The 24009-nt window shown below is 55.4% G+C and overlaps 3 protein-coding genes across 9 annotated transcripts in view; 2 read left to right on the top strand and 1 right to left on the bottom strand.

The window, feature by feature from the left end:
• POMT2 (protein O-mannosyltransferase 2) overlaps positions 1-4830 on the top strand; it is a 46262-nt gene extending 41432 nt beyond the window's left edge. The window contains exons 19-21 of the mRNA XM_003808865.5: positions 904-1044; positions 1265-1379; positions 2299-4830. Coding sequence (XP_003808913.1) covers positions 904-1044; positions 1265-1379; positions 2299-2404 — 362 coding nt within the window. The 3' untranslated portion in view covers positions 2405-4830. The remainder of the gene's footprint in view (positions 1-903; positions 1045-1264; positions 1380-2298) is intronic.
• A 3744-nt stretch (positions 4831-8574) lies between these two features.
• On the top strand, positions 8575-14194 carry NGB (neuroglobin). Its single transcript, XM_003808864.4, has 4 exons — positions 8575-8959; positions 10352-10463; positions 11093-11212; positions 13008-14194. The coding sequence occupies exons 1-4, from the start codon at positions 8871-8873 to the stop codon at positions 13140-13142; spliced, it is 456 nt and encodes a 151-aa protein (XP_003808912.1). The 5' UTR covers positions 8575-8870; the 3' UTR covers positions 13143-14194.
• Positions 14195-20156: 5962 nt separating this feature from the next.
• Positions 20157-24009, bottom strand: part of TMEM63C (transmembrane protein 63C) — a 77946-nt gene continuing 74093 nt past the window's right edge. For 4 of the 7 annotated variants that reach the window (XM_034937892.3, XM_034937893.3, XM_034937894.3 and 1 more), the window contains one exon: positions 20157-23125. In XM_034937892.3, coding sequence (XP_034793783.1) covers positions 22922-23125 — 204 coding nt within the window. In that variant the 3' untranslated portion in view covers positions 20157-22921. The remainder of the gene's footprint in view (positions 23126-24009) is intronic. The other 3 variants (XM_055097313.2, XM_055097314.2, XM_034937896.3) reach the window with 1 other exon arrangement.

Genomic DNA, 24009 nt, shown 5'->3' with positions numbered 1-24009 from the left:
TGCACCCCTGGAGAGGGCCGGCTGCCTGCTGACGGGCCATCCTTTGCGTTTACCACCCCACACCTTCCCTTATCCTTTGCTTTTGAAAGGTAACAACCCCCAAGTACCCAGTGCTGTGTTAAACACTTTACTTCCTCCCAACAACACTAGAGCGTTGGCTATTATGACCCCCATTTTATGGATTAGGAAACCAAGGAACCATGAGATTAGGAAACTTGCCCCAGGACATACAGCTAGTAAGTGATAGAGCTGAGGCTCAAACCCGTGCAGTCTGACTCCACAGCCCTCACTTTTAGCCCCATGCTGTGTACAGAGCTGCCCATCTTTTCTGCCACCTCCTTGTTCCATGGCCCTGTCCTCTCATGGGCTAGAGAGGAGCCTCCAGGGTTATTGGGTTCCCATCCCAGTGCTGTTCTTGGTAACTTTGGCTGCCAGACTATGGGCCACAGCACCTGAGACAGTCACACAGGCCCTTTTGCCTCTGCAGCTCTCTGTCTGAACAGTCATAGTCCCAGACTCCTCCTCACTCCATCCTCACCTGTGACCTCACCTTAGCGCCTGTCTGCCGCTGCAAAGATCTGTGTGGCAGCAAAGATGTGGGAGGTGGAAGTAGGGAGCGAAGCTGTCTGCAGGCGCAGAGGGGTTTCTTTAGAGGCTGGGCTGCCTCCTGCTGGTGCTTGGTGCACCTGCCTTTGGTGCCCAGGCCTCACTAGGCTGGGCCCTGACCAGAGCTCTCGAGCCCCAGCTGCTCCTCTCCAGTTTCTGTAGCGTGGTTTGGGTTGCTCCAATGAGGTGATATGACATATTCAAGGTCACACAGCAAGGAAGGGGCAGAGCTGGACCACAGCCTGGAATCTCTGCCCGCTCCTTGTCTTCTGACTGGGCTGTGCTGCTTGGGCCCAGGGTTGTCCCAGGTCCTGCTGCGAGGAGGCGGCCAGGTCCTGCTCGGCTGGACACTCCATTACTTCCCGTTTTTCCTGATGGGCCGGGTCCTCTACTTCCACCACTACTTCCCAGCCATGCTTTTCTCAAGCATGTTGACAGGTCAGTGCCACCCACCTGGACTTGGGAGACAGAGCAGGTGGAGGGCGGGCCACTGTTGGGCAGCAGTGCTGGGAGTGACTCTGCTCCTTGACGGGAGGCCACTGTGGGGCAGCAGTGCTGGGAGTGACTCTCTGCTCCTTGACTTGGAGTGCCTCCTTCTTCTGTAGCCCAGAAGTCACCCCCTGCCTGGCTGACTCCAGGTTTCTCTCCTCTCCTCTAGGCATTCTGTGGGACACCCTCCTGCGGCTCTGTGCCTGGGGCTTGGCCTCATGGCCCCTGGCGAGGGGCATACATGTGGCGGGAATCCTGAGCCTGCTCCTGGGAACCGCCTACAGGTGAGCATCCCTGCACCTCACATGCCCTCCCAGTGTGGGCTCAGCAGTGCCTCAGCCCTGATGCATTCGAGAATCCCCTGTGGTGCTTTTAACACCACCAGTGCCCATGCCCGGAGGTTCCGCTTCACCCAAGCCCAGGTGGGGCCGTGGTTTCCAGAGTCCCCCAGGTGATCCTAATGTGCAGCCAGGTAGGAGAAGCAGGGCTTAACTCTGCCTTTTCCCCTTCTGCCGGTGGTTCAGTTTTTGTGCCATCCCAGCGCACCTGGAAGGGTACCCCTCTAGTGACAGTGACTCTGTGCCAGAACAGCTCTCAGAGGGGGAGTGTGGGAATGGGGGGCAGGGAACCCCTCTTTAGTCACCATGGCCCCCTGTCAGAACAGCTCTCGGGGTGAGGGAGGGGGGAACCGGGGGGCAATGGGGAACAGGGCACCCCTCTTTAGTCACTGTGGCCCCCTGCCGGAAGAGCTCTCAGCAGGTGGGGTGGGAAGGGTGGGAATGGGGAGTGTGTGGCTGAGTGGCTGAAAGGGAGAGTTGTTTGGAAGGCTCCCCGCTTCCCCAGTCCCTGGCCTTGGTGCTGGGCCTGTGGCCTGTGGCCTGTGAGCACATGCCTGCCTAAGAGGGTTACATTCACATGTTGACAAACACCCCGGGCCAAATAGCCCATGACAAGACCCCTAGAAGGGTTGCCCTCCTGGGCCTCTTTGGAAGAGCCCTTTCCATGATTGTCATTGAGTCAGCATCTACTAAGCTCTCCGGCTACAGTGTGCCCCAGCGGGACTCAGACAGACAAGGCCGTGAAAGAGAACCGGGCTTGGCGATGGGGAATTTCTCTGGAGCTCCAGCAGGAGGAATGGAATTCAAAGCCCCTCAGCTGAGGCACTGGGGGTGCCAACTGCCTCCTACTGGTTCTCTCTCACAGCTTCTACCTCTTCCACCCTCTGGCTTACGGGATGGTTGGTCCCCTGGCCCAGGACCCCCAAAGTCCAATGGCAGGACTAAGGTGGCTGGACTCATGGGACTTTTGAGGCCACTGCAAAGATTCCAGCCTGGGTCCAGGAACTTCCCAGGAGAGCCAGCTGGGAAGCAGTACTGGACCATCCGGCCATGAGGAAGCTGCCTAAGGAGCCCGAAGAATTCTGCTGCCCACCAGGACCCAGCTCTGGGAGTGCAGCTGGAATGGAACCCAGCATTGGAGAGAGCCGGGAGAGAGCCGCAGCTCCGTCCACAGCACCACAGAGAGGACAGAGCCTCTTGGGCTGCTCCCTCATGCACAGCGCAGGGGAGGATGGGTGCCAGAGGGTGGGAGTGGGTGCACGTGTGTGTATGTGAGGGCATGTTGTCCATATCCCTGTGGAATACAGACCGTGTAACTGGACAGCTGAGTGTCGTAAACTCGAAAATAGTCCAGGCTATAGTAATATTTTCTGGTATTTTTTTCTGTTGGATTTCTTTGGTTTTGGTTTGTAAGAGCCATCAAAAATTCTCAGACCTCTGAGAGGGCCTTGAGGGCAGAGAATACTGACCTCACCTTGGGATGTCACCAAAGGCAGAGCAGATGGGACTGTCAAAGTTGTGCTGCCCTCCCTCCCACAAACAAATGAATCCAGCGTGGAGGAAGGTGCGCCGCCCAGAGCTGGAGGGCCTGGCTCCCACCACACCCCCCAGTGGCTGCAGGTAGCTGGACTTCCTGCCTGTGACGCACAGAGAGCAGCGGACTCCGGAGCGTCAGCCTGCCTTAGCCCTTGGTTCCTCATTTTTTGGGATTGTCACACTGTGAGACTCGGGAGGAACGATGTCCTATCCTGGGCTGCTCAGTGTTCCCAGGCCCTGTGTGCCAGAGGCCAGGTCTCTCCAAGTGCATCTAGCCTGGCCTGGAGGGCAAGGCAGATGCATTCTCCTGGCTGCTGGGAGAGCCCATGGGAACCTTGCTTAGCGCCCAAGGTAGATGAGATACAGGGCAGGGAATCTGCATGGTGCTGGGGTGTGGGGACTCTGGCCTCTCCAGACTAATGTTCCTGTCACCTGCTGAGCTTTCCCAGTGTCACTTCTGCAGTCCTCCTCTGGTCACCCCTCCCTCACTCCGTGGGCAATTCCCTTTCTCTCTGTCACTGCTTCAGCAGTGAAGACCCATGGCACCTAGAAATGCATGCCAGCTTCCTGCGTCTACCACTCTGCAGCTCAAACAAGAAGCTCAGAGCTGCCCCTTCCACTTCCTCCCCAGAAGGGATGAAGAAAACCCTGTGGTAGAACCAAACCACCCAAGGCCAGCCCTTAAGCCTGCCTCCACCTTCCTGGTGCATGACAAAATATTTCTTTTGTCTCAGAGGACTTTGATGCTTCAAGATTTAATGATGAATCCGCCACACTCCATTTTCCCTCCTCTGAAGCTCCCAACAACTCTGACAGGGTCAGATCTCTTTAAAGCATCTTCAGGAGGCGGTTGCCACGGAGACTGGATATTGGTCCCAGGGACAGGCTGTGCTACCTACTGGGTGGTGGGGAGGGAAGCTTCTGGCCATGCTTGGACATTCAGACCAACCATCATTAATGTTAATAGAGGAAATGCAGCAACGTCAAAAGCAAGGCAGGTTGGTTAATTAGATCTGGGGCCCGATGACCTCCCTTTCCCACTGCTACAGCCCTTTTGACTTCCCCCAGCAGGAAGCGCTGTCTGTGCGGCTGAGTCTGGGCCGCTTGCTTAATTGCATTTCTGGCAGGGAAGGAGAGGAGGGATGGAGAAGCTCTGCTCCCTGCTTCCACCTCACCATGTGTCCTCCCCTCCCCTCCCTTCCTCTCCTCCCCACAGGCAGAATTGCTTTCTTCTGAGCCGGGTGGGCTCTCCTGCAGGGAGAATGCAGGGGTCTGTGCTTGGCTTTTAGCAAAGCAGGCGGCCCATAGTGACCTCCAGGAGGTGGCTGATTTTCCTTTGTGCCTTCTTATTTCTCAGTAGGAACTTGGAAGGGAAGAGCTCTGAAGGAGCCAGAGGGGCAGCCACCTTGCATGAGGGTGAGGAAGGAGAAGCCCAGCCAGCCTCTACCCATCCCTCCCTCCCAATTAGGCTGCACTGGGGCCGAACGCTTCCCCGGGCTCCCACTGCCTTCTAAGGAGCCAAGGAGAATTCCCTGCCCACTTTCTGTTCCTCCATGCCCAAACTGGCAGATGCTTCTCTGGGGGCAAGGCCACATGGGCTGATGCAGCTTTGAGTGCTCAGGTTCTGTTTTCTGGAAGATGCTGGAGAAAGGCTGTCAGGGTGCTTCTATGAATATGGGCTTCAGCTGTAGCACTTGGCAGAAACGCGATGTGTCCCACAAACTGCTGGTGGAGGAAGAAGACGTTCGTCAGCCAATTCAACCTCCAGCCAGCTTCTTGAGCCTATTTGGTTTAAAAAAAAAAAAAAAAAGTCTTCTAATCAGAAGCCGCTGATTTTATAATAAATAACACTTGTTTTGAATGCCTTGTTGTCCTTGTACTTAATTGAATCCGACTTGCCCTCTGCTCCCAGAAAGGCCTCCCTGAGAAGAATGTTTTGAGTGCAGGAACCACCCCGTGTGTCATGTCTGAGGCTGATCTAATTCCAGCGGAAGACCTGGGCTGGGCAGGTGAATCTGATTACTCCAGGGGGCATTTGGATCTCCCCATGTGTACAGTTACTTGAGTAATGTTGGTCGTCATTTTGGTATATTTAAACTGATTCCAAAATAAGTAGGAAGCTGGACCTCTGATTTGTCCTCTTTTAACCTGTTCACATGGCATAGAAAGGAGTGCAAGAAGAAGTTGTCCCCTTCCCAGACAGCCGAGTATCCCAGCGCTGTAGCAACTTGCCATTCTGCCTAACAGAGGCCCCCATCTTGACAGGTGTCTCCTGTTATCAGGAGAGATGCTTAGGAGCTGAAGGCAGCAGGAGCTGACCTGAGTGTTGGACAGAGGGTGGGGGAGGGGAGTAGCACTGTGCTGTGGAACTGGGGGGCTTCTGGGCTGCCTAGCCACCCTCTGGTGGGGGCTAGTGGGGAGAGAGGGGCATGTGGATCTTCAGGAGGTGGAACATGCCTACGACAGGCAGTTTAGGAAGGGGCCAAGTCACTCTTCCTTGAGTGGCACAGCTTAGTTTACAAAGTCTCAACACATCTCTGACATTTAATCCTCATAAAGGCCCAGTGAAGTCAATGATGTTTTTGTTCCCATTCTACCCATGAGAGATTAAATGACTTGCCTTAAGGTCCCACAACAAGTAAATAGTAGAGCCAGGACTCAGTGCCAAGTTGGGGTTTTTCTGCCTCTCTAGTCTTATCCTGGGACTAGAAGCACCTTCCCAGAACAGCTGCAGCCCTAGATACCCTAGGGAGAAGGCCTGAGCGCTCAGCCCGAGGTCCCTGACGCAGCACCTTCCCGTGGGCCTTCTGCTTAATGCATCAGCAGCCGCTCATCTAGGGCCCAGGTTTTCCTGGCTCCCCCAGGTGCACCCAGATCAGTGTGTGCTGGTAGATGTTTAACAACAGGTGTTCTGGGAGGAAAAACTGGTGTGTATAGCATTTGCCAATTTCCATGGTGTAAATATTCCCAACATGTTCTTTTTTAAGCTACCAACTTGTTGTCACTGAATGAGAAGTTGGAAAGAGATGCATACAGTTGGTTCTTGAAAGCCATATAAAAGCTGGCTCCAGCACACTGCTGAACCAGACCCAGTGACCATGGCTTGGTCTGAATTATGGCTGGGGCTCTTGGCCACAGTCCATTAAAGCAAGGGAGGCATGGAGGCCTACAGGATGGGCCAGAGAGACCTGAGGTCAAATCCTGGCCCCATCGCTTATTACCTATGTGACCTTGGGCTAGTTACTTAACCTCTTTGCCTCCATTTCCTCAGCTGTAAAACGAGGGTATGATAAATAGCACCTACTTCGTAGAGTTACTGTGAGGATGAAAAGAGGAAATGAAGTAAGGTGCCCGGAACAGTGTCTAGACATAAATGCCAGCTCTGTATTATTAATGATACATGAACCTCAATGACCAGCACTGGCTCTGAGACAGTACTTGAATTCTCCTCTAGGTTCTTACCTCCTGGGCGGATGACCCACAGGGAGGAGACTCCTGTGACTTTTACTGAGCCCCTCAAATGTGGGCTTGGAACCTTGGTCTACTGATGGGAATACATCACTCTCATCGCTTAGGCCCATCCAGATTCTCAGGCCTTTCTTGAAGGGAGCAGGGATAGAGTGCACTTACCTTGGCTTATCTTAGCACATATCTCCTGGCTCTAGGAAGACAAAGAGTGAAGCCATGGTTTGAGTGCTGACTCTACTTACTAGCTAGGGCCATTAACTCCCACTACCTCATCAGACTCCAGACCCTGGCCAGAGGAGAGAGGAAGCAAGATGGGTCCTAAGTGTAGACTGCTGGCAAGAAGCATGAGCTGGGTAGAGTGGGGTACCTGAGACCAGCCAGGTGGCCTGCACAGAGCACTGAGCATCTGGGCACTGAAGAGTGAAGGTCACCAATGACACGTGTCCTTGCCCTGTGACCTGCTGCACCTGGCTGCAGGTCCACAGGACCCCAAGCTGGAAGTTTAGTCACGTCTTGTTCCTTCAGCCCCAATCCCTTTGTGTTCTTGCTTGGAGACCTCGTGGACCCTAGGACACCAGCTTTTCCAGGCTGCCTTATAGCCTTGCTCTCTTGCTCCAGCTCAGAGATTTGTGAGGAAATGGGAAATAGAATAGGGGTTACCACAAACTCCTGATTCCTTGGAAGAGGGAGAACAGCTAGATGATTTCCTGGGGCATGGCTGGGAGTAGGAAAGAAAAGTTCTGCTGAGGCACTCAGTTCTGATTCAGGGCCAGAAGGAGAAATTTTAAAGACCAGGACTCGCCACTCCATGTCTAGCATAGGGCTGGGCATGGAGCCCCAGCTGTTCATAACCAGGGGCTCAAGAACACCCACCTTCTATCCATGGAACTAAAGGAGGTGGACTAAAAGGTCCCAGAGACCTCACCACCTAACCCCTTTGCTGCACAACTGAGGAAACAGGCCCAGAGAGGCGTGGACAGACAGAGGAGATAGGCTCGGAGACCCCTGAGGGAATAATGAGAGAGAAATAAAGGTGAAAACGGGCTTGCTCTCCCAAACCTGGGCCACCAGCACTGGGCTGGGGCTTGAGGAACTTTCTGCTTGAAAGAGAAAAGTTTAGTTCTAATTGGCAGGTGGCCAATTGCACACCCTGAGTGGGGAGCATGGATTCTATTATCCGAACTTCTTTGAAAAAATTGAACAGTACTTCCGTTAAAAAAAAAAAAAAAAAAAAAAAAAAAGGCCCGGCGCGGTGGCTCACGCCTGTAATCCCCAGCACTTTGGGAGGCCGAGGCGGGCAGATCATGAGGTCAGGAGATCGAGACCATCCCGGCTAACACGGTGAAACCCCGTCTCTACTCAAAATACAAAAAATTAGCCTGGCGTGGTGGCGGGCGCCTGTAGTCCCAGCTACTCGGGAGGCTGAGGCAGGAGAATGGCGTGAACCCGGGAGGCGGAGCTTGCAGTGAGCCGAGATCACGCTATTGCACTCCAGCCTGGGCGACAGAGCAAGACTCCGTCTCAAACAAACAAACAAACAAACAAACAAAATGAAAAATCATGGAAGTGGGGAGGGCCCAGGGAGGGAAGAGGTGAAAAATTAAAATTAAAATTAAATCATGGAACGGTAGAATGTTAGAGCTGAACTCCCTCAAGATTCCACCCTGGCCAAGCAGAGCTGGGATTAGAACTGGATCTCACAGCTTTCTAAAGATGGAGTCTCAAAAACACCCAGGCCTGGCTGGGAATGGCTGTGGTCTTGGCCCTGTCCCTACGGCTGAAAGCCCTGGTGGCCCCCAACGTTTGCTGGTGCCCTAGTCAGACCAAGAACTAGGCCCCTAGGCCGCCTCCCCAGGCCTGACCTGCAGGCCAGGTGGGTGGCAAACTCAAATGCCTCTGGCAATGCTTGAGTTGAGGGGCCTGTGGAGAGGGGGCGCATGCAGCGCCTACCTGAGGCGACCAAATTCAACACAGTGCCCTCGGGGCTAGGGAGGAGAAACTGAGGCCCAGAGAGCCTCGGCGATGTCAGTTACGTTCTGCAGGCCGGGCCTTTCCCAGGCCACCATAGCGGCTGGCGGAGGGAGCGCGCGCCTTGCTGGCCTGGAGGGGGCGGGGGGCGTGGCGGCTTTAAAGCGCCCAGCCCAGGCGTCGCGGGGTGGGGCGGCTCTGGCGGCTGCGGGGCGCGGGGCGCAGGGCGTAGCGGCCAAGCGGGGTCCCCGGAAGCACAGCTGGGGTGTCTCCACCTACGACTGGCCGCGCGTCTTTTCTCTCCCGCGCCAGGGAAGGAGCGGCTGCGGCCCCCGCCAGGCGGAGGCACGGGGGGCGTACGAGGGGCGGAGGGGACCGCGTCGCGGAGGAGATGGCGCGGCACGTGCGGTGACGGCACCCGAGCCCTGAGGGTCCCAGCCCCGCGCTCCGCGTCCCCGGGACAGCATGGAGCGCCCGGAGCCCGAGCTGATCCGGCAGAGCTGGCGGGCAGTGAGCCGCAGCCCGCTGGAGCACGGCACCGTCCTGTTTGCCAGGTGAGGGCTACCCGAGCGCCCGGGGGTGCGGGTGGAGGCTGCCTCGGCGGGAAAGGGGTCACGCGGCAGGACCGGCCCTGAAGGAGGGAAAACTGGCCGCTGCCGGGGCGCTGGGGCGCCTGCCAGATGTGCGCCAGAGGAGCGGGGCGCGGCGACGGGTGGCACAGCCCCTCTGCCTCTCTCTCGACCGTGGGCGCCTGTTGCCAACCAGCGCCGCACACCACGCTCCCAGCGGGGCTCACCGGGCCGGGCGGGATCCCCTCCCGCGGATCTCCCCACATCTGGCGGGTGGACCTCCGTCCCTGCCAGGCGCCTCTACCCCGCCTTGTGCCTCCTGCGTCTTCCTTAGGTAGCGACTGCAGGGGTGCACCCCGCTGCCGGTATCAGGGTACTGGGGTGCCCCGAGAGCCGGGGAAGGGAGATGTGTGGGGCGAGCTCCCGCGCCCGCGTGTGTGCGGTCTGGCTCCAGGTGTGTGGATCCCTGACAACCAACAAGACAAACCTTTCCGAGGAAAGAGCCAGAGAGCAGCCGGGGAAGGGGTGACAGATGCGGGAGCCTCACCGCAGGGGAGAGGGGTGGGGGGTGCGCAGGCCGGGTGGGAAGGGAAGGCCAGTCTCCAACCTCAGCTCGCAGTTTCGGTAACCCCTCCGCTATCACCAACCGGGCACTGCTTCCCTCACCGTGGTGTTACCTATCCTTGGCACCCTTGGACAGTCCAGAACTTCTGCCCAGGCTTCCGCAAAACCACCCCCAAGACGAAAGGGGAAAACATTCAGTTACCCGGTGAGACCTCCCAAATGCCGAGGAGGGCCTCTGCTTCTGCCTCCGGACTCCCCCCAGCTCACTTTTTTCTCAGGCACCCGCTGTGGCTCCACTACATCCAAGCTGTGTGACCTTAGGCGAGTTCTAGCCTCCCCGGGCTTCTGTTTTCTCCTCTATAAAACTGGGATAACAGTTGTACCCATTGCTTAGGACGGTGAGGAATACAGTTAAAAGTTAACCACACGGAAAGTACTCAGCGCAGGAGAGAGAGAGAGAGAGAGAGACAGAAGGGCTTTCCTCTCCACACAATGTAACTCCAGGTTTCCTGTTTGGGGACCTCTTCCTGTTCCAAATCACACCCCTCAGCTATTCACCGAGGGACCCCTGCTTACCAGAGGCCCTGGGACACATTTGCCCTTTCTAGGATGCTGCCCAGAGCCAGTAGAAGGCATGAGGAGGAGGGCACTACCGAAGCTGGCGGGGGAGCAGTGCCAGGTGGGAGAGTCAGCTGTGGTTTGCAGCTGAGACCTGGCTTGGTACCCCCGCCCGCTGACTGCAGGACAGCCAGGCTTGCTGGGGCTTGCAGGAGCTCACACCCCAGGGCTAACACCTGGGCCTCACTCCCACAGGCTGTTTGCCCTGGAGCCTGACCTGCTGCCCCTCTTCCAGTACAACTGCCGCCAGTTCTCCAGCCCAGAGGACTGTCTCTCCTCGCCTGAGTTCCTGGACCACATCAGGAAGGTGAGACGGAGGCAGAGCTGCTGTGACCTCTGGGATCCAGCAGAGCACCTCCCTGGTGGAGAATGGGGAAAATGACTTTCTGCCCCAGGTCTAGTCTTACTCCCTTCCAGTTCCCCCAAGCAGGGTACAGCTCCTTTCCCTCTGGGCTGGATTGGTCTGGGACATCAGAATCAGCCTCTTCCCCTACCCTGCGTTCAGAGAGCTGGTCCCAGCCTCTGTCATTGCCTTTGTCCTCTGGCTCCCATAGGTTGTGTTAGCACAGATCCTGGTAATTGGGAACTATCTGCCTATGAAAATCAGGCTGAGATTTTCTTAGAATCTCATGATTCTCAAAGGGCCTCAGTTTCTCCTTGTCCCAGCAGACAACACTCTCCAGTAGGTGTGTTTAGAGATGTGAATTCCTCAGAGGAGAGAGGCTTCCTTCATGGGTATAACATTAGTAGTTTGGCCACCACGTATCGCGTGCCCCCTACATGTAGTAGACACAGGCTGCCTTTGACCCCTGATCTTGGAGAACTGAGGGTCCTACTGGCCTCTCTTGCTTTGGGACCCTCATGCCTTGGGCTGTGATTGTGAGCAGATGGGGCTGCTCTGGCCTCTCTGTTTCACTGCTGCCTTGGCCTTGGCAGGTGATGCTCGTGATTGATGCTGCAGTGACCAATGTGGAAGACCTGTCCTCACTGGAGGAGTACCTTGCCAGCCTGGGTAGGAAGCACCGGGCAGTGGGTGTGAAGCTCAGCTCCTTCTCGGTGGGTAAAGGAGCTCTGACTCTCTCCAGAGCTCCTGGCCTGGGGCCACTTCTCTCTCCTAGACCTCCCCTTGCCACCTGTTCTCTCTCCCATTCCCATATCCTTAGATAACCAGGGCTGTGGGCCTGCATCTGTTACCTGCTGTGTGGCCCTGACATGGGCTTGACCTCTCTGAGCTTCCAAGTTCTCTTTTCTGATATGGCTTCTTTTAAAACCATAAAAATTAAGAAGCTTTTGGGATCAGCTGGTCTGCTCAATTTTCTATTGCTATGTATCAAACAACCCTAGAACTATGACAATGCTTTCCGATTTCTCATGGCTGGGCTCAGCTGGGCAGCTCTTCTGCTCCACATGGTGTAGCTGGAGTTACTTGTGTGTTATGTTTAGCTGGGAGCTCAACTGAGGCTAGAATGTCCAAGGCCTGTCAGCCTTTGAGCTCTGTCCCTGTGATTTGTTGTCATTCACTAGTCTAGCTGAGCTTCTTTATAGAATAGCAGCTGAGTTCCAAGGGGGAGTTTTTAGAGGACAAGCCCCAGTGTGAAAGTGCCTATAAAGCCTCTGCTTGCATCACTTTTGCTAATGTCCCATCGGCCAAAGCCACTCACATGGATAAGCCCAGTGTCAATGTGGGAGGACCCTACTCAAGGGCATGAATCCTTGAGGTGTAGCCCATTGGGGGCGACTGATATGACAGTACACCACACAGTCCAGTCACCTTGCCAGATGGTGAGCACCTTGAGGAAGGAGCTGTGTTGGTCTTGTCCTCCTCTCCATCCCCAGCACCAGCACAGTGCCTGATCTACCAGGGCTACAGTGGATATTCAGTTAATATTTGTGAGATAAATAAACCTTATTTTATTATGGGTAATAATGGCAAATGAGAGCCATTATCTTTATTTAGTTATTTACTTACTTATTTATTCTGGGGACAGAATCTTGCTCTGTCGCCCAGGCTGGAGTACAGTGATGTGATCACAGCTCACTGCAGCCTCAACCTCCCAGGCTCAAGTGATCCTCCCACCTCAGCCTCCCTCATAGCTGGGACTACAGGCATGCACCACCATGCCCCGCTAATTTTTGTATTTTTGGTAGAGATGGAGTTTTCCCATGTTTACCAGGCTGGTCTCAAACTCCTGGGCTCAAGTGGTCTGCCCACCTCGGCCTCCTAAAGTGCTGGGATTATAGGCGTGAGCTACTGCACCTGGCCTATTATCGTTGTAGGTTTCCTGTATACAGATGCTGTGCTAAGAGCTTTTTCTGGATTATCCCATTTAATCATTCCAACAGGCCCAGGAGTTGGAGCTTCTACTTTCCCTGTATCACTGATGAAGCAGCTGAGGCTCAGAGAGGTTACATAACTTACTTAAGGTCAGCCAGCTGATGAAGGGTGGAGTCAGAATCTGTACTCAGGTCTATCTGGCTCCAGAGCCCAGGCTCTTAACCCCATCATTGCTGCCTTGCTGATGAGGAAACTCAAGTCTGGGAGCAATGACTTGGTTTGGTCTAAGCTGGGAAGTCCCAGGCAATGTCTTGGCCCCACTCATGGGGTGGTTGCAAGACCAAGACAGGGGTGAAAAATGTGAGTATATAAAGCCTCACATTTAGAGGGAAAGGTAGACACAATGTGATACCCAAGGATTTGGGTAGGACCCTGCTCAGGAAGCATGGACTCCATGCAGGAGAGGAAAAAAGGCCCAGGAGCCCTAATCAGCCCTAGGCCTCAGTTTTCTCACCTGTGGAATGGAGCAGTGCCTTTCTGCCTTTGGAAGTGACAAGGTGCCCCTTGCCTCTGCAGACAGTGGGTGAGTCTCTGCTCTACATGCTGGAGAAGTGTCTGGGCCCTGCCTTCACACCAGCCACACGGGCTGCCTGGAGCCAACTCTACGGGGCCGTAGTGCAGGCCATGAGTCGAGGCTGGGATGGCGAGTAAGAGGCGACCCCGCCCGGCAGCCCCCATCCATCTGTGTCTGTCTGTTGGCCTGTATCTGTTGTAGCCCAGGCTCCCCAAGCTTCCCTGCATCTTGGTCCTTGTCCCCTTGGCCACACTGGAGAGGTGATGGGGCAGGGCTGGGTCTCAGTATCCCAGAGTCCAGCTGCAGAAGGAGTGGCTTTTCCTCCAGGAAGGGGCTTCTGGGTGTCCCCTCATCCCCAGTAGCCTCTTTCTTGCCTTTCTTTTTACCTTTTTGGCACTCCCTCTGACCCCGCGATGAGTGTTTTGGTGGTAGAGGTGGGATGAGCTGGAAAGGTATGGAGGTGGGAGAGGATGGGGCTCTTCTGTCTGTCCTGCTTCTTCAGGTGAGTGCAGGCCAAGGCGGGGGTGAGATGGCTGAGCTTCCAGCCCCTTCTATCCTGCCTGCCCAGTCCCTTCACTGCTTTCCTGCCCCAAGATGGCTTGCTTTTCTCAAATAAGAGAAAGAGCAGCTTTAGCCTTCTTGGTGGAATCCCAGGCAGTGGGAGCAGAATCAGAACTGCCAGGGAAGGGAAGGGGGACCTGGGTCTCAATGGGTCTCATCTGAGTCTCGCGGGCTGTGCAGATGCCCTGACAGAGTCGGTTTCCTTTGGCGGCATTCCCTTTCCCTCATTCAGCACTTCTGCTGGGAACTCCCTGACTATTCCGCTGCTGCAGGAACCCAGCTAGCTGGCCAGGTGGGGAGGGGCTGGGGACCGGCCAGGAAGGAGGGGTGACTTCATCCCAGAGAGACCCAAGTTCCCCCAGCCCTTCATCACCAACCCGCTCCTGCAGGAGTGAGTCTTAACCTCCCCTGGCCCTCCTTTGTGGCTCAGCCTGCAGCGACTGTGAGGCCACAGCTCCTCAGATTCACTGCCCGCTGTGTGCCAGTACTCAGGCAGCTGGAGAGAAGAGAAGGCAGCCGCAGAGGCCCCCGCCCTCACCCCAGCCATCTGCACTTTTACCGTTTGCTCTATGCTGACTGTGGTCCTATAAACTCATGAGAAATAAACTGGTTCTGTGTGCCTCTCTGACCCTCGGGCCTGATCTTTTCTTGGGTCTTGGCCTGTGCCAGATGAAGCTGCAGGGCAGTGGATCTCAGGACAGGATGGGAGGATGGAGTCAGGGAGGCCAAGGCTGGAGTGGGTGGAACAGGAGGGAGGGGCCTGGGAGGAAGCTCTGGGAAGCCAGTGGCAGACATCTGTGGGGTCTGTGGCCCAAACTGGCTGGCAGACCACAGACCAGCTCTTCTTCCTCCTGGGCACACAGCTGGATGTCATGCAGCCACCCTTGCAATTAGGTGGGGCATGTGACTGGGCTCTGGCCGCTGGACCATGCAGATGTGTGTGCCACTCCCAGGCCTGGTCCCCCAAAACTCCTGCATGCTCCTCCATGCTCTGTCATCCTTCTGCTGGTGTGATACAGACCTCACAGAGACCACGAGGGCCACGTGTTGAACATGGCAGAGCCACAGGTGAAAGGAGTCCCGACCCTGCTTGGAGGAAGGTGCCTATTAATCAGAATCACCCATTTTGAATTTTATATGAGAGACAAACTTCTCTTGTGTTTATGCCATTACACATTTTGGGGTTAGTTAAACCCATACCCGCACTGATCCATGGTCTGAAGCAGGTCATTGGTCGGGGGCTTGGGACCCCACAGGCTGTGGGCTAGAAAGCCAGCCAGGGACGTGGGGAAGAGAAGCTGTGTTGAGTAGGCATTATTGGAGCAGGTTTGGGGTTACCTCCATGTGTTCCAGCCTCAGCGGCGGGCCCGAAGCCCACGCATGGCTGCAAGGCCTGTGCCTGGCTGGCTGTCCTCGCCCTGGGCTTCCAGTTTCTCAGCCAAGACTGAATGTAGCAGATGCCCATGGGGCCTTGCCAGCTCCCAGATGGGGCCTCATTTTCTTTAAGCTCAGATGCCAGGCCTGCCAGGCTATGTGACTGCAGGCACTGGGTCTGCAGCATGTTAGGAAGGCCTTGCCCACTGTGGTGCCCAGAGCATTTTCTGGAGCCCTACAGGCTGCAGTGAGTGAGGGCCTCATCTGCTGTGTGACCTATTAATGGGTCAGGCTCAGGTGTCCATGTCTGGCCCACAGCTCTCTAGGTGGCCTGGCTTTGGAAAGGTCTAATGCCCTCCTCTGACCTGTGTCTGAGTCATCCTAAGCATGGATGCTTTCACCTTTTTTGAAAGCCACTCTTCTACTTAGGTGTGAGTGCGTGTGTGCATGGGCATGCACGTGTGTGTGTGCACGCGTGTGTATGCACATGTGTGTGCACGTGTGCGTGTATGCACACACATGTCTGTATCAGGGGAGAGTATCCCTTACCTCCTCCTCTGCTCAAGGGCTCAGCCCTCTGTCCTGCATCCCTCCTCTATCAGCCCACATCTCCCCTCCTATACAAAGAACAACCCCTCACTTCCTTTCCTCTCCAGCTACCCCTTTGGTTCTTTTCTTCCTTTGATAGCAAAACCCTTCGAAATAGTAGTCTTTCCTTGCTGTTTTCATCTCCTCACTTCTTATGGGAGGATGGGAACCTGCTTCAACCAGGCTTTGCCCCCACTTTCAATCTACTATAGTCAAGGTCACCAACCACCCTCATCTTGCCAGATGTAGAGTCACATCTTAGTCCTTATCTTCCTCTCCTGCTCAGCAGCACTCGAAAAAGTTGGTCATGCCTTTATTTTTACACTTTTTATTATGGAAAAATGTTAACATACACAAGAATCAAGAGATGAGGGAATCTCCATGCACCTCTTCCCCCAACCACACCCCCCTCCCATTTTTGTTTTTGTTTCTTTGTTTTTGCTGGAGAGTTTTTAAGCAAATCCAAGACTTCATGTTCTTTTACCTGTAAATTCTTCCATATGAATTTCTAGCTGGCACTTTATTTCACATATGAAGCCACGCCATCAATATATCTAACAAGACGAACGGTATCTCCTCATCACCACCTAATTCAAATTCCCTGATGGCCCACATTCATCCACGTGTAGATTTCCCAGACGTCTCTCTGCAGTTGGTTTGTTCAACTCAGGATGCACACTTCGCATTTGATTGTGTCTCTTCACTCTTTCACTTTGGCCTGGCCCCTCTTGCCATTTCCCCTCACCATTGCTGTGTGGGAGAAGCGGGTCATTTGTCTAATGGCCTGTTCAGCATTCTCCACTTGGCTGAAGCTGCTTCGTGGCATCTTTTGACTTATTCCTCTATGCGGCGCATTTACGGCCAAGTGTGGTTAGAGCTGGGGACACCCTCCTTCCTTTTTGAGTCCCTCCTGGTTTTCCTTGCCGGTTCTCCTCCCATCTCTTTGTGCTGGCTCAGCCCTCAGACCTCCTCACCTGCACCTGCTCCCATCAAAGTCTCAGCCAGTCCCATGCTTTAATCACCACCCAAGTGCTGATGACATCTCCAGCCCGACTCCTGTATCCAGCCACCTTCTTGACATCCCCACATAGCATCTTAACCAGAACACACTCAAGATGGAACTCTTGGGGTTTCCCTTGGCCTTTTTCTTCCCAGCTTTCTCCACCTCAAACCAGAGTGTGCTGAGTTGTTCATGCTGAAGATCTGGGAGTCATCCTTGCGTTCCTGCTTTCCCTCAGACCCCACATCTAATCATCCATGAATCCTCAACCTCTGTTCCAAGTTTAACTGCTTCTTTATTCAGTCCCTATCCTGGTGCAAGCTACCATATTCTCTCTCCTGAATGCCTCTGACACAGTCCCAACTGGGTTTTTTTTTTTTTTTTTAAGACAGGATCTCACTCTGTTGCCCAGGCTGAAGTGTGATGGCATGATCATTGCTCACTGCAGCCTTGAACTCCTGGGTTCAAGGAATCCTCCTGCCTCAGTCTCCCGAGTAGCTGGGACTCCAGGTGCATGCCACCATGCCCAGCTAATTTTTAAAATTTTTGTGTAGATAGGGTCTTGCTTTGTTGCCCAGGCTGGTCTCAAGCTCCTGGCCCCAAGTAATCCTCTCACCTCAGCCTCCCAAAATGCTGGGATTACAGGTGTGCACCACCACACCTGGCCCCAGCTGGGCTTTCTGCTTCTACTTGTCCTACCCTGGTGACAGTGACCATTTCAGCACATAAGAGTTACATGGGTGGTTGCCAGGGGCTAAGGGGAGGAGGGAATGAGGAATTATTGATTATGGGTATACAGTCTCAGTTTTGCAAGATAAAGAGTTGTGGAGGATGGCTGGTGGTAATGGTTGCACATTACGAATGTATTTCATGCCACTGAACAGGACAGTTACAAATGGTTAAGATGGTAGCCGGGCGCGGTGGCTCACGCCTATAATCCTAGCACTTTGGGAGGCCAAGGTGGGCGGATTGCTTGAGGTCAGGAGTTCGAGACCAGCCTGGCCAATATGGTGAAACCCCATCTCTACTAAAAAATACAAAAATGATGATGGCATGTGCCTGTAATCCCAGCTACTTGGGAGGCTGAAGAAGGAGAATTGCTTGAAGCTGGGAGGCGGAGGTTGCACTGCACCCAGATCACGCCATTGCACTCCAGCCTGGGTGACAGAGCAAGACTGTCTCAACAACAACAACAACAAAACAAACAAACAAACAAAAAACCCATAAATGGTTAAGATGGTGAATATGATTATGTGTACTTTACCACCACCACCACAACAAAAAAACCTGGAAAACAAACACGTAAGGGGATCATACTCCTACCCAGAATCCTCCCATAGTTTCTCAGGTGATGAGTGAAACTTGGAGTCCCAGCGTGGCCTGCACAGCCTGTTGCCCACTCAGACCTCGCCCCACCCTCTCCTCCCCTCTCTCACTCTGCCTGGTTCTTTGGGCCCCGCATGTGTGCCCACAGACCCTTTGCTGGCTCTCATGTCTCACCCCCACAGAGCTTGTGCTGGCCTCTCTAGTGCAAAGCATCCTCTCCCCACCTACAGGCACCCCTTGCCCCTATCCGGCTTTGTCTCTCCCTGACACCCCATTATGTAGGCCTATTTGTTTACTGCACTTGTCACGTTCTATTGCACGGAAATGGGCAGGCGGTCATGGAAGCCACTGGGCTCTGTGTTTGGAGGGGAGGGAAGAGGGACAGTCTTTGAACCCTTGCTGAAGATGACAAGGTAGCCAGAAGTGCCCCTGACACCTGGTGTGTGGCCCTCGGGCCCACATGGTACTCATACTTATTGCAAAAGAAGATAAAGATGGCAGAAGCGTGCCTGAGCTAGGGAGTTGTCACTTCTAAGCTGGCGATGGTGAGATGCTGAGGCCACCCAGGGCATGCGGTGCCTGAGGCTGGGACTGTTTTCCTTATCCACTCACCCCTCCCTGCACACTGGAATCACCTGGGGGACTTTTGTAAAATATAGGGTACTGGGCCCCACCCGAGAAATTTTGGTTTTTCAGGGATGGGGCCTGGACATTGAGAGTGACTCTCGTTTGCAGCTGGGCTGGAGAACCTTGGGAATTGAGGCTGAGAGCTGCCGGGCTGCCGCTTGTCCAGGCCGAGGGACTGTCAGATGTTCTGAAAGCAGCCTCTGTTGAGAAAGCCTGGGAACCTGTCTCCCCATAGACCAGGCTCTCCTCGCCTCCGCAAGGCCTTCCACAGAGCAGACCTAGAAACCTGGAATCTGGCCAGCAAGGAGGTTCCTCAGGACAGAAGTGAGCTGCCTCAGGCTTCCCTGGCGGGGCCCCGTGCAGCCCCAGGCTTGGTTTCTGGGCAGAGGCATGGGGCACTCTCAGGCCCCGCTGCTTCCTCCCTGCATAACACTCGGTCACGTGCTCCAATCCTTTCTTGGGCACAGCCCAGTGGAGCCAGCCTCCTGGGGCTCCCTCTTGCCCTGCCCCAGTCCCGTCCCCAGCCCAGGTAAATCCACCTTCAGGCCTCCGGTCCCTCCTGGCCTGCTGAGTGGAGAGAGGATTGACCAACTAACCTCCCTGGAGGACATTCCATCCTTGGGGCGACCGCCCTCCCTCTTCGGCTTGTTTTTCTGTCTCTTTCTCAGTCTCTGCCTGATAAAAGGCCCTTGAAAGGTCTGCTGAACCACAGAGTGTCCCAGGCCTGCCATCTGGGGACCCTGGAGCTGCCGGCCCCTGGGAGGGGACCATGAGAGGCAGCAGCAGGGCGCAGCCCCGTCCCGTCCAGTCAGGGAGTCTTCATGGCTTCTCTCCTGCGAAGCAGCCCTTGTGGATTTTAAGGGCTGACTTGACTTGGAAAATAATTGTTTTGAGGGGGAGAGGGGACAAGTGGACGGGTCTTGATCCCACACCCAGGCCCACACCTTGGTAGACTTTGAGTCAATGGCCACTGATGGACCGTGGAAGCTTGCGGAGAGGACCCAGTGAGGATGATGCAGGAAAGAGTCCTTAGGCAGCCACCCTGAGACTGTCATCCTCTGTCCCCATAGGGAGCACTGCGGGAGGAAGTCTCCCCCTACTCAACACACCCACAAGATTCCCATCTTCTGCCCTCAAATCTGCTCTGCTCAGTCACGAAGCAGAACAGTCTGCCTCATGTCCTCCCAGCCCTACTGTCTGGATGAGATGACCAGCCTGGGTCATGCAGCTGCTGGAGGAAGGGACAGAACCGGTCTCCTGACCCTGAGATGTGTCCACCAGGGCAGGGAACTGTTGTCTCCTTGCCACAGTTATAACAGCCTTTGCTAACGGGTGTTTCTTATCCCACCTGGCTGCCCCGCACACTTCCCTCGTGCCAACCTCTCCTCCACCTCCCCCATACCCCAAGTCCCCCACCCTCATCCTCTTGCAGACCTGAGCCCTGTCTGCCGCTCTTCCTGGGGCCTCACCTGAAATCTGTGTGTTTTGAAGTCTGGCCACTAGCCTAGCCCAGTGGCCTGCTCATGGGGCTCAGCACTCACCAGAGACTTCTGCTGCTCCTCGGGGCTGCCCTGCTGGCTTCCTGGGTAGCTCAAGGACCAGAAAGTTCTCTCCACTGCACAGCGGAGCAAGGCCAGGCTGGCCCAGATGCAGAGGCAGAGAGGCAGGGGCCAGGAGAGGTTGGGAGGACTTGTTTATTCAAGGCACGGTCATAGCATTAACAAGAAGGTTCAGCATTCTGGCACATTCCTTTACTGGTGGTGGCCAAGGTTAGCCCACACCCCCTCCCCCCCGACCGGGGGCCCCAGAGGACGCAACGCTGCTGATAGGCACTTTGCTTCCAGGGGCAGTGGAGGGTCAGGCAGGTGGGCATGGGGCCACTGGAGGCCCGAGGAGGGCCCCTCCTGGAGGCTCTAGGCAATACCGGTTCCCGGGCGGCAGCTCCTTCCAGAAAGGATTAAGTCAGGAGGTGATTTGGTGGATGGAGTGGGGTGGGGCGGCTGGGAAGTGGCTGGCAGAGGAGTGGGATGGCAGTAGGTGGGGGGAGGGGGGCAATGGGTGAGGCAGGTGTGGGCTGAGGCAGGAGGTGCCTGAGAGGGCCTGGATGTGGTGGCGGGGGGAGGCTAAAAGATGCCCCCTGCTCCACCGTCCTGCAGTGACCATGGGAGGTCCAGATGGAGCCAACTGCCGTGAGGCTTTGCTGGTTCCCCTAAGAGTGGACTATGGAACCTTCTCCACATGCTCACCACCTTCTCTCAGAGCCAGGCTACACTGGACCCAGGTTCAGAGGGAGAAGCCCCCAGTCATCCCGCCACATTGTCTGCCAGGACTTTTCCCATATGTGGCTTCCACAGTCCGGCAGGGGCTGCAGGGGCTGGGGGCAGGCGCCAGGGAGCTGTGTCCAGCGAAGAAGAGACCCCAGGCCAGCTTCTGGTGTGACCCCCACACCCCATACACCAAATACACATGATGGGGTCGGGCAGGGCCTGGAGCTGGCCACCTCCCCATCATGTGCCAAGCTCCTGCTGGGCCTGACCGCTATGCTGTAACAGCGTACTTTCCCCTTGTTGGTTGGTGAAATTCCAGTGGGGAGGGGGCCTGTGGGACCTGGGTGTGTAGGGACCAGGCTAGGACCATTTCCCCTTTATTCCTAGCTGGACAAGGAATGGGAAAGACAGCCTCTCTCCAGCCAACCCAAGCTCTCTGGAAAGACACCCTCATGCCAAAATGTGGGCCATGCCCTGGGGGTATAGCAGTTTCTGCCCATTGAGCACAATTTCTCACCTGCGGTGAAGCTTGGAGCTTCTGGGGCTAGGATGGGGCAAAGGTGGGGCAGGGACAAGGTCTAGGTGATCTGAGTTCAGGGCAGCCATGTGCCTGGGGCCTGGTGCAGGTGCTCAGGTGAGGTGAGCTGGGGGCCGGCCTTCAGTAGGTTGGTGGCAGGGACCCAGACCTTTGGGGGAGGGGGCTGAAGAGGGCCCTGGAGCACACAGACCCCATTCAGCTTGGCTTGTTCTGGTTCATTGAGGCCCCCACTGGCCCTTCTCATGTCCTCCCTGGCTGGGCTGCACGGTGGTCCTGATGAGAGCCCATCCCAGAGGCAGAAGCCGGTTCCCCCCGGCTATGGCAAAGGTGCTGAGTGTCACCATCGCTGTTCGGAATTCAGCTCCCCCAGGTCTCAGGTAGTGGCAGCCCTGGGAGGACAGCCTTGCTTCTCCAGAAAGGGCTTCTCCCTGGAGCACGTGGCCTTCCCCTCCACCACACCCCTGGCAGGCCTGGGGCGACATCACGGTTGAAGCATCTGCAATGTCTGGGCCAGGCCCACACTGGAGGCCGCTTGGGTGGTGTTCAAGGCAGGGTGCAGGGGCAGCCCCGAGAAGGGAGGAAGGGTCCTACTTGGGACGCAGGTGATGGTCAGTCCTTAAGTTTGAAGCATGGGGTTCTTACCCTAACGTACTGCCCATCTTGGCCAAGCTGGGGGCCCAGGCACTCAGTTGGGTAGGAGGCAGGAGATGCTTTTAAGTGGCCACATCTTTGGCTTTGGGGGTCTTCTCTTTAGGCCCTGGGGCTTGGGGAGGTATAGCTGGTTTCCCACCACACAGAGTTTTGGGGAGAAGACCCCCCTTCCATGAATTCGGCTTCTGTCTCACCCCACTTTGTGTTACCCAGCAAGGACTAACCAAGGTTTCCTTCTGAAAAATGCACATGAGTCTCATTTGATGAGCCCTGAGTGAGCACGCTCTAGCTGCCCTTGTAAGAATAGAAAGAAGGGCCTCTGCCCTGCTGCTCCTGGGGACATCTGATGAGGGCAGAGGAGCAGGAAGGGAATGAGTTACCTCTTCTCAGGTCTACGCTTTCAGTTGGCTCTTGCTCTGGTGGGTGCAGAAACTTTCTCTTTACAGATCCCCATGCAGGGAACCCCGTGATGAGGTGGTCCTCCGTGTCCTGTCAATGTGCCCCGTGCACGTACCTTTGCCTCCTCAGACTGCAGGGGAGGAATGGGCCGGGGCTGGGAGGAGGAGCAGCAGCAGAAGCTTCTTGGAAGGGCAGCTGATGCAGAGTGGTGATGACCGCACAGAGCCTTCGGCAGCCTCCTTCTGTCTCCTGTCTTAGGAACACCTTCTCCATCTTGGTCCCAGGAAGGGACCCCAGCATTCAGTCTCTGTGCCGGGGCTCCAGCCACCTCTCTCAAGACATGGGCTTGCCTGTATCCTCCATCCCTTCCCAGGCTCCTTCAGCACTGCCGAGCACCCCCAGTTCCAGCCGGGCAGCAGGTCAGCACCCCCGTATGGCCCATGGCTGGGGTGGTGGATGTCTCCACTGTGGGCTTCTCAAAGTCTGCAGGAGGTAGTGGGGAGGTCCAGGCCACCCTCCTGCCTCCCCTTGCCAGGCCCTCCCCTGACCCCTCAACAAGTCGCCAGTGGAGGCCTCAGGTCCCGGTCAGTGGTACTGGTTCTGGCCCTCCAGTTCCAGCCCTTCCTGGAACTGGGCCGAATCTAGCTCCCTCGCAAAGCCCCTCAGACCACTCTCTTCTTCTCCCTCTTCCGGCTGGTTGTTCATGGTGCCATAGGTGTGCCTGGCTGGGGAGGAGGCGGGGGTCAGGTTCAACTCCGGTTCTTGCAGCACGGTGGCCACATACAGCTGCTTGGGATAGAGACAGGGGACAGGAGCAAGGTCACGTGGGGGCAAGGCCCTGGGCACACCCTCTCCCCTCATGCCCCACCCCCATCGCCTCTGTCTCCTCCAAACCTTGGAGCCTGCCTTCTTCCCCAGCAGCCTGGGTCCTGTCTGTTCCACCCACCTAATTGTTCTTGATCATTTAATGAGCATCTAGGTGCTCCCAGGGCTGGTTCAGTGGCAGGACTCCCCACTCCTAGTCCACTGCTCCTTTAGAACATGTCCCATTCACTCTCAGTTCCAAGTCAAGCTGCATCCAGGGGAGGTGACGTGAGGCTCCCCTCAGCTGGGGTCTGGAGGGACCCTCTTTCCTGAGCTAGTGCACCTTCTAATACAGCTTCAGCAGCACATTCAGAACTCCCTCGGGGTCTGTCACTGGTTTGGCCTGTCCTCAAGATGTGGAACTGCTAGCGGAGACTTTGGTCACATGACCTGTCACACCCAGGAATGGTCCCCATGCCTGGGATGGCAGCAGATAGAAAAACACAGGATGTACTAGGAAAAAGAGCAATTGTCATCCTCTGAAGTGGCTCTTAAACCATCTCCTTACTTAGAAAATAGGTTATTAGGGAATGGAATGAAACCTTTCCCATAGGAGTTTATTTCAGTGAAACCAAACAGCCCTGGTTGAAGGAACGGTTTTCCTACAAAAGAATCTAGACATTTGCGTGGTGCCAAAGTAAACCATCTAGATGACCTTTTGGTCATAAAGGGGTAAATGTCAACTGAACCATGGAAAAATCCACCTGTCATTCCCCTAATTAGAAGGTCACGACGGCATCATTAATGAATGGGAATTAACAGGATGTTACATCTCTCTGAGTGTAAATTGCAGCACTACCTGTAATGTG

This window comes from Pan paniscus, chromosome 15 (genome assembly GCF_029289425.2).
Source record: "Pan paniscus chromosome 15, NHGRI_mPanPan1-v2.0_pri, whole genome shotgun sequence".
NCBI lineage: Eukaryota > Metazoa > Chordata > Mammalia > Primates > Hominidae > Pan > Pan paniscus.
Note: the sequence above shows the minus strand (reverse complement) of the source record. Positions and strands in the feature narration are given on the sequence as shown.

What these genes read in the sequence shown, in the direction of transcription:
- NGB (XM_003808864.4), top strand. Translation starts at nt 8,871, where the DNA reads ATGGAGCGCCCGGAGCCCGAGCTGATCCGGCAGAGCTGGCGGGCAGTG. An exon ending in TCCTGGACCACATCAGGAAG is followed by an intron (nt 10,464 to 11,092) that starts GTGAGACGGAGG and finishes TGGCCTTGGCAG; the next exon opens with GTGATGCTCGTGATTGATGC. An exon ending in TGAAGCTCAGCTCCTTCTCG is followed by an intron (nt 11,213 to 13,007) that starts GTGGGTAAAGGA and finishes TTGCCTCTGCAG; the next exon opens with ACAGTGGGTGAGTCTCTGCT.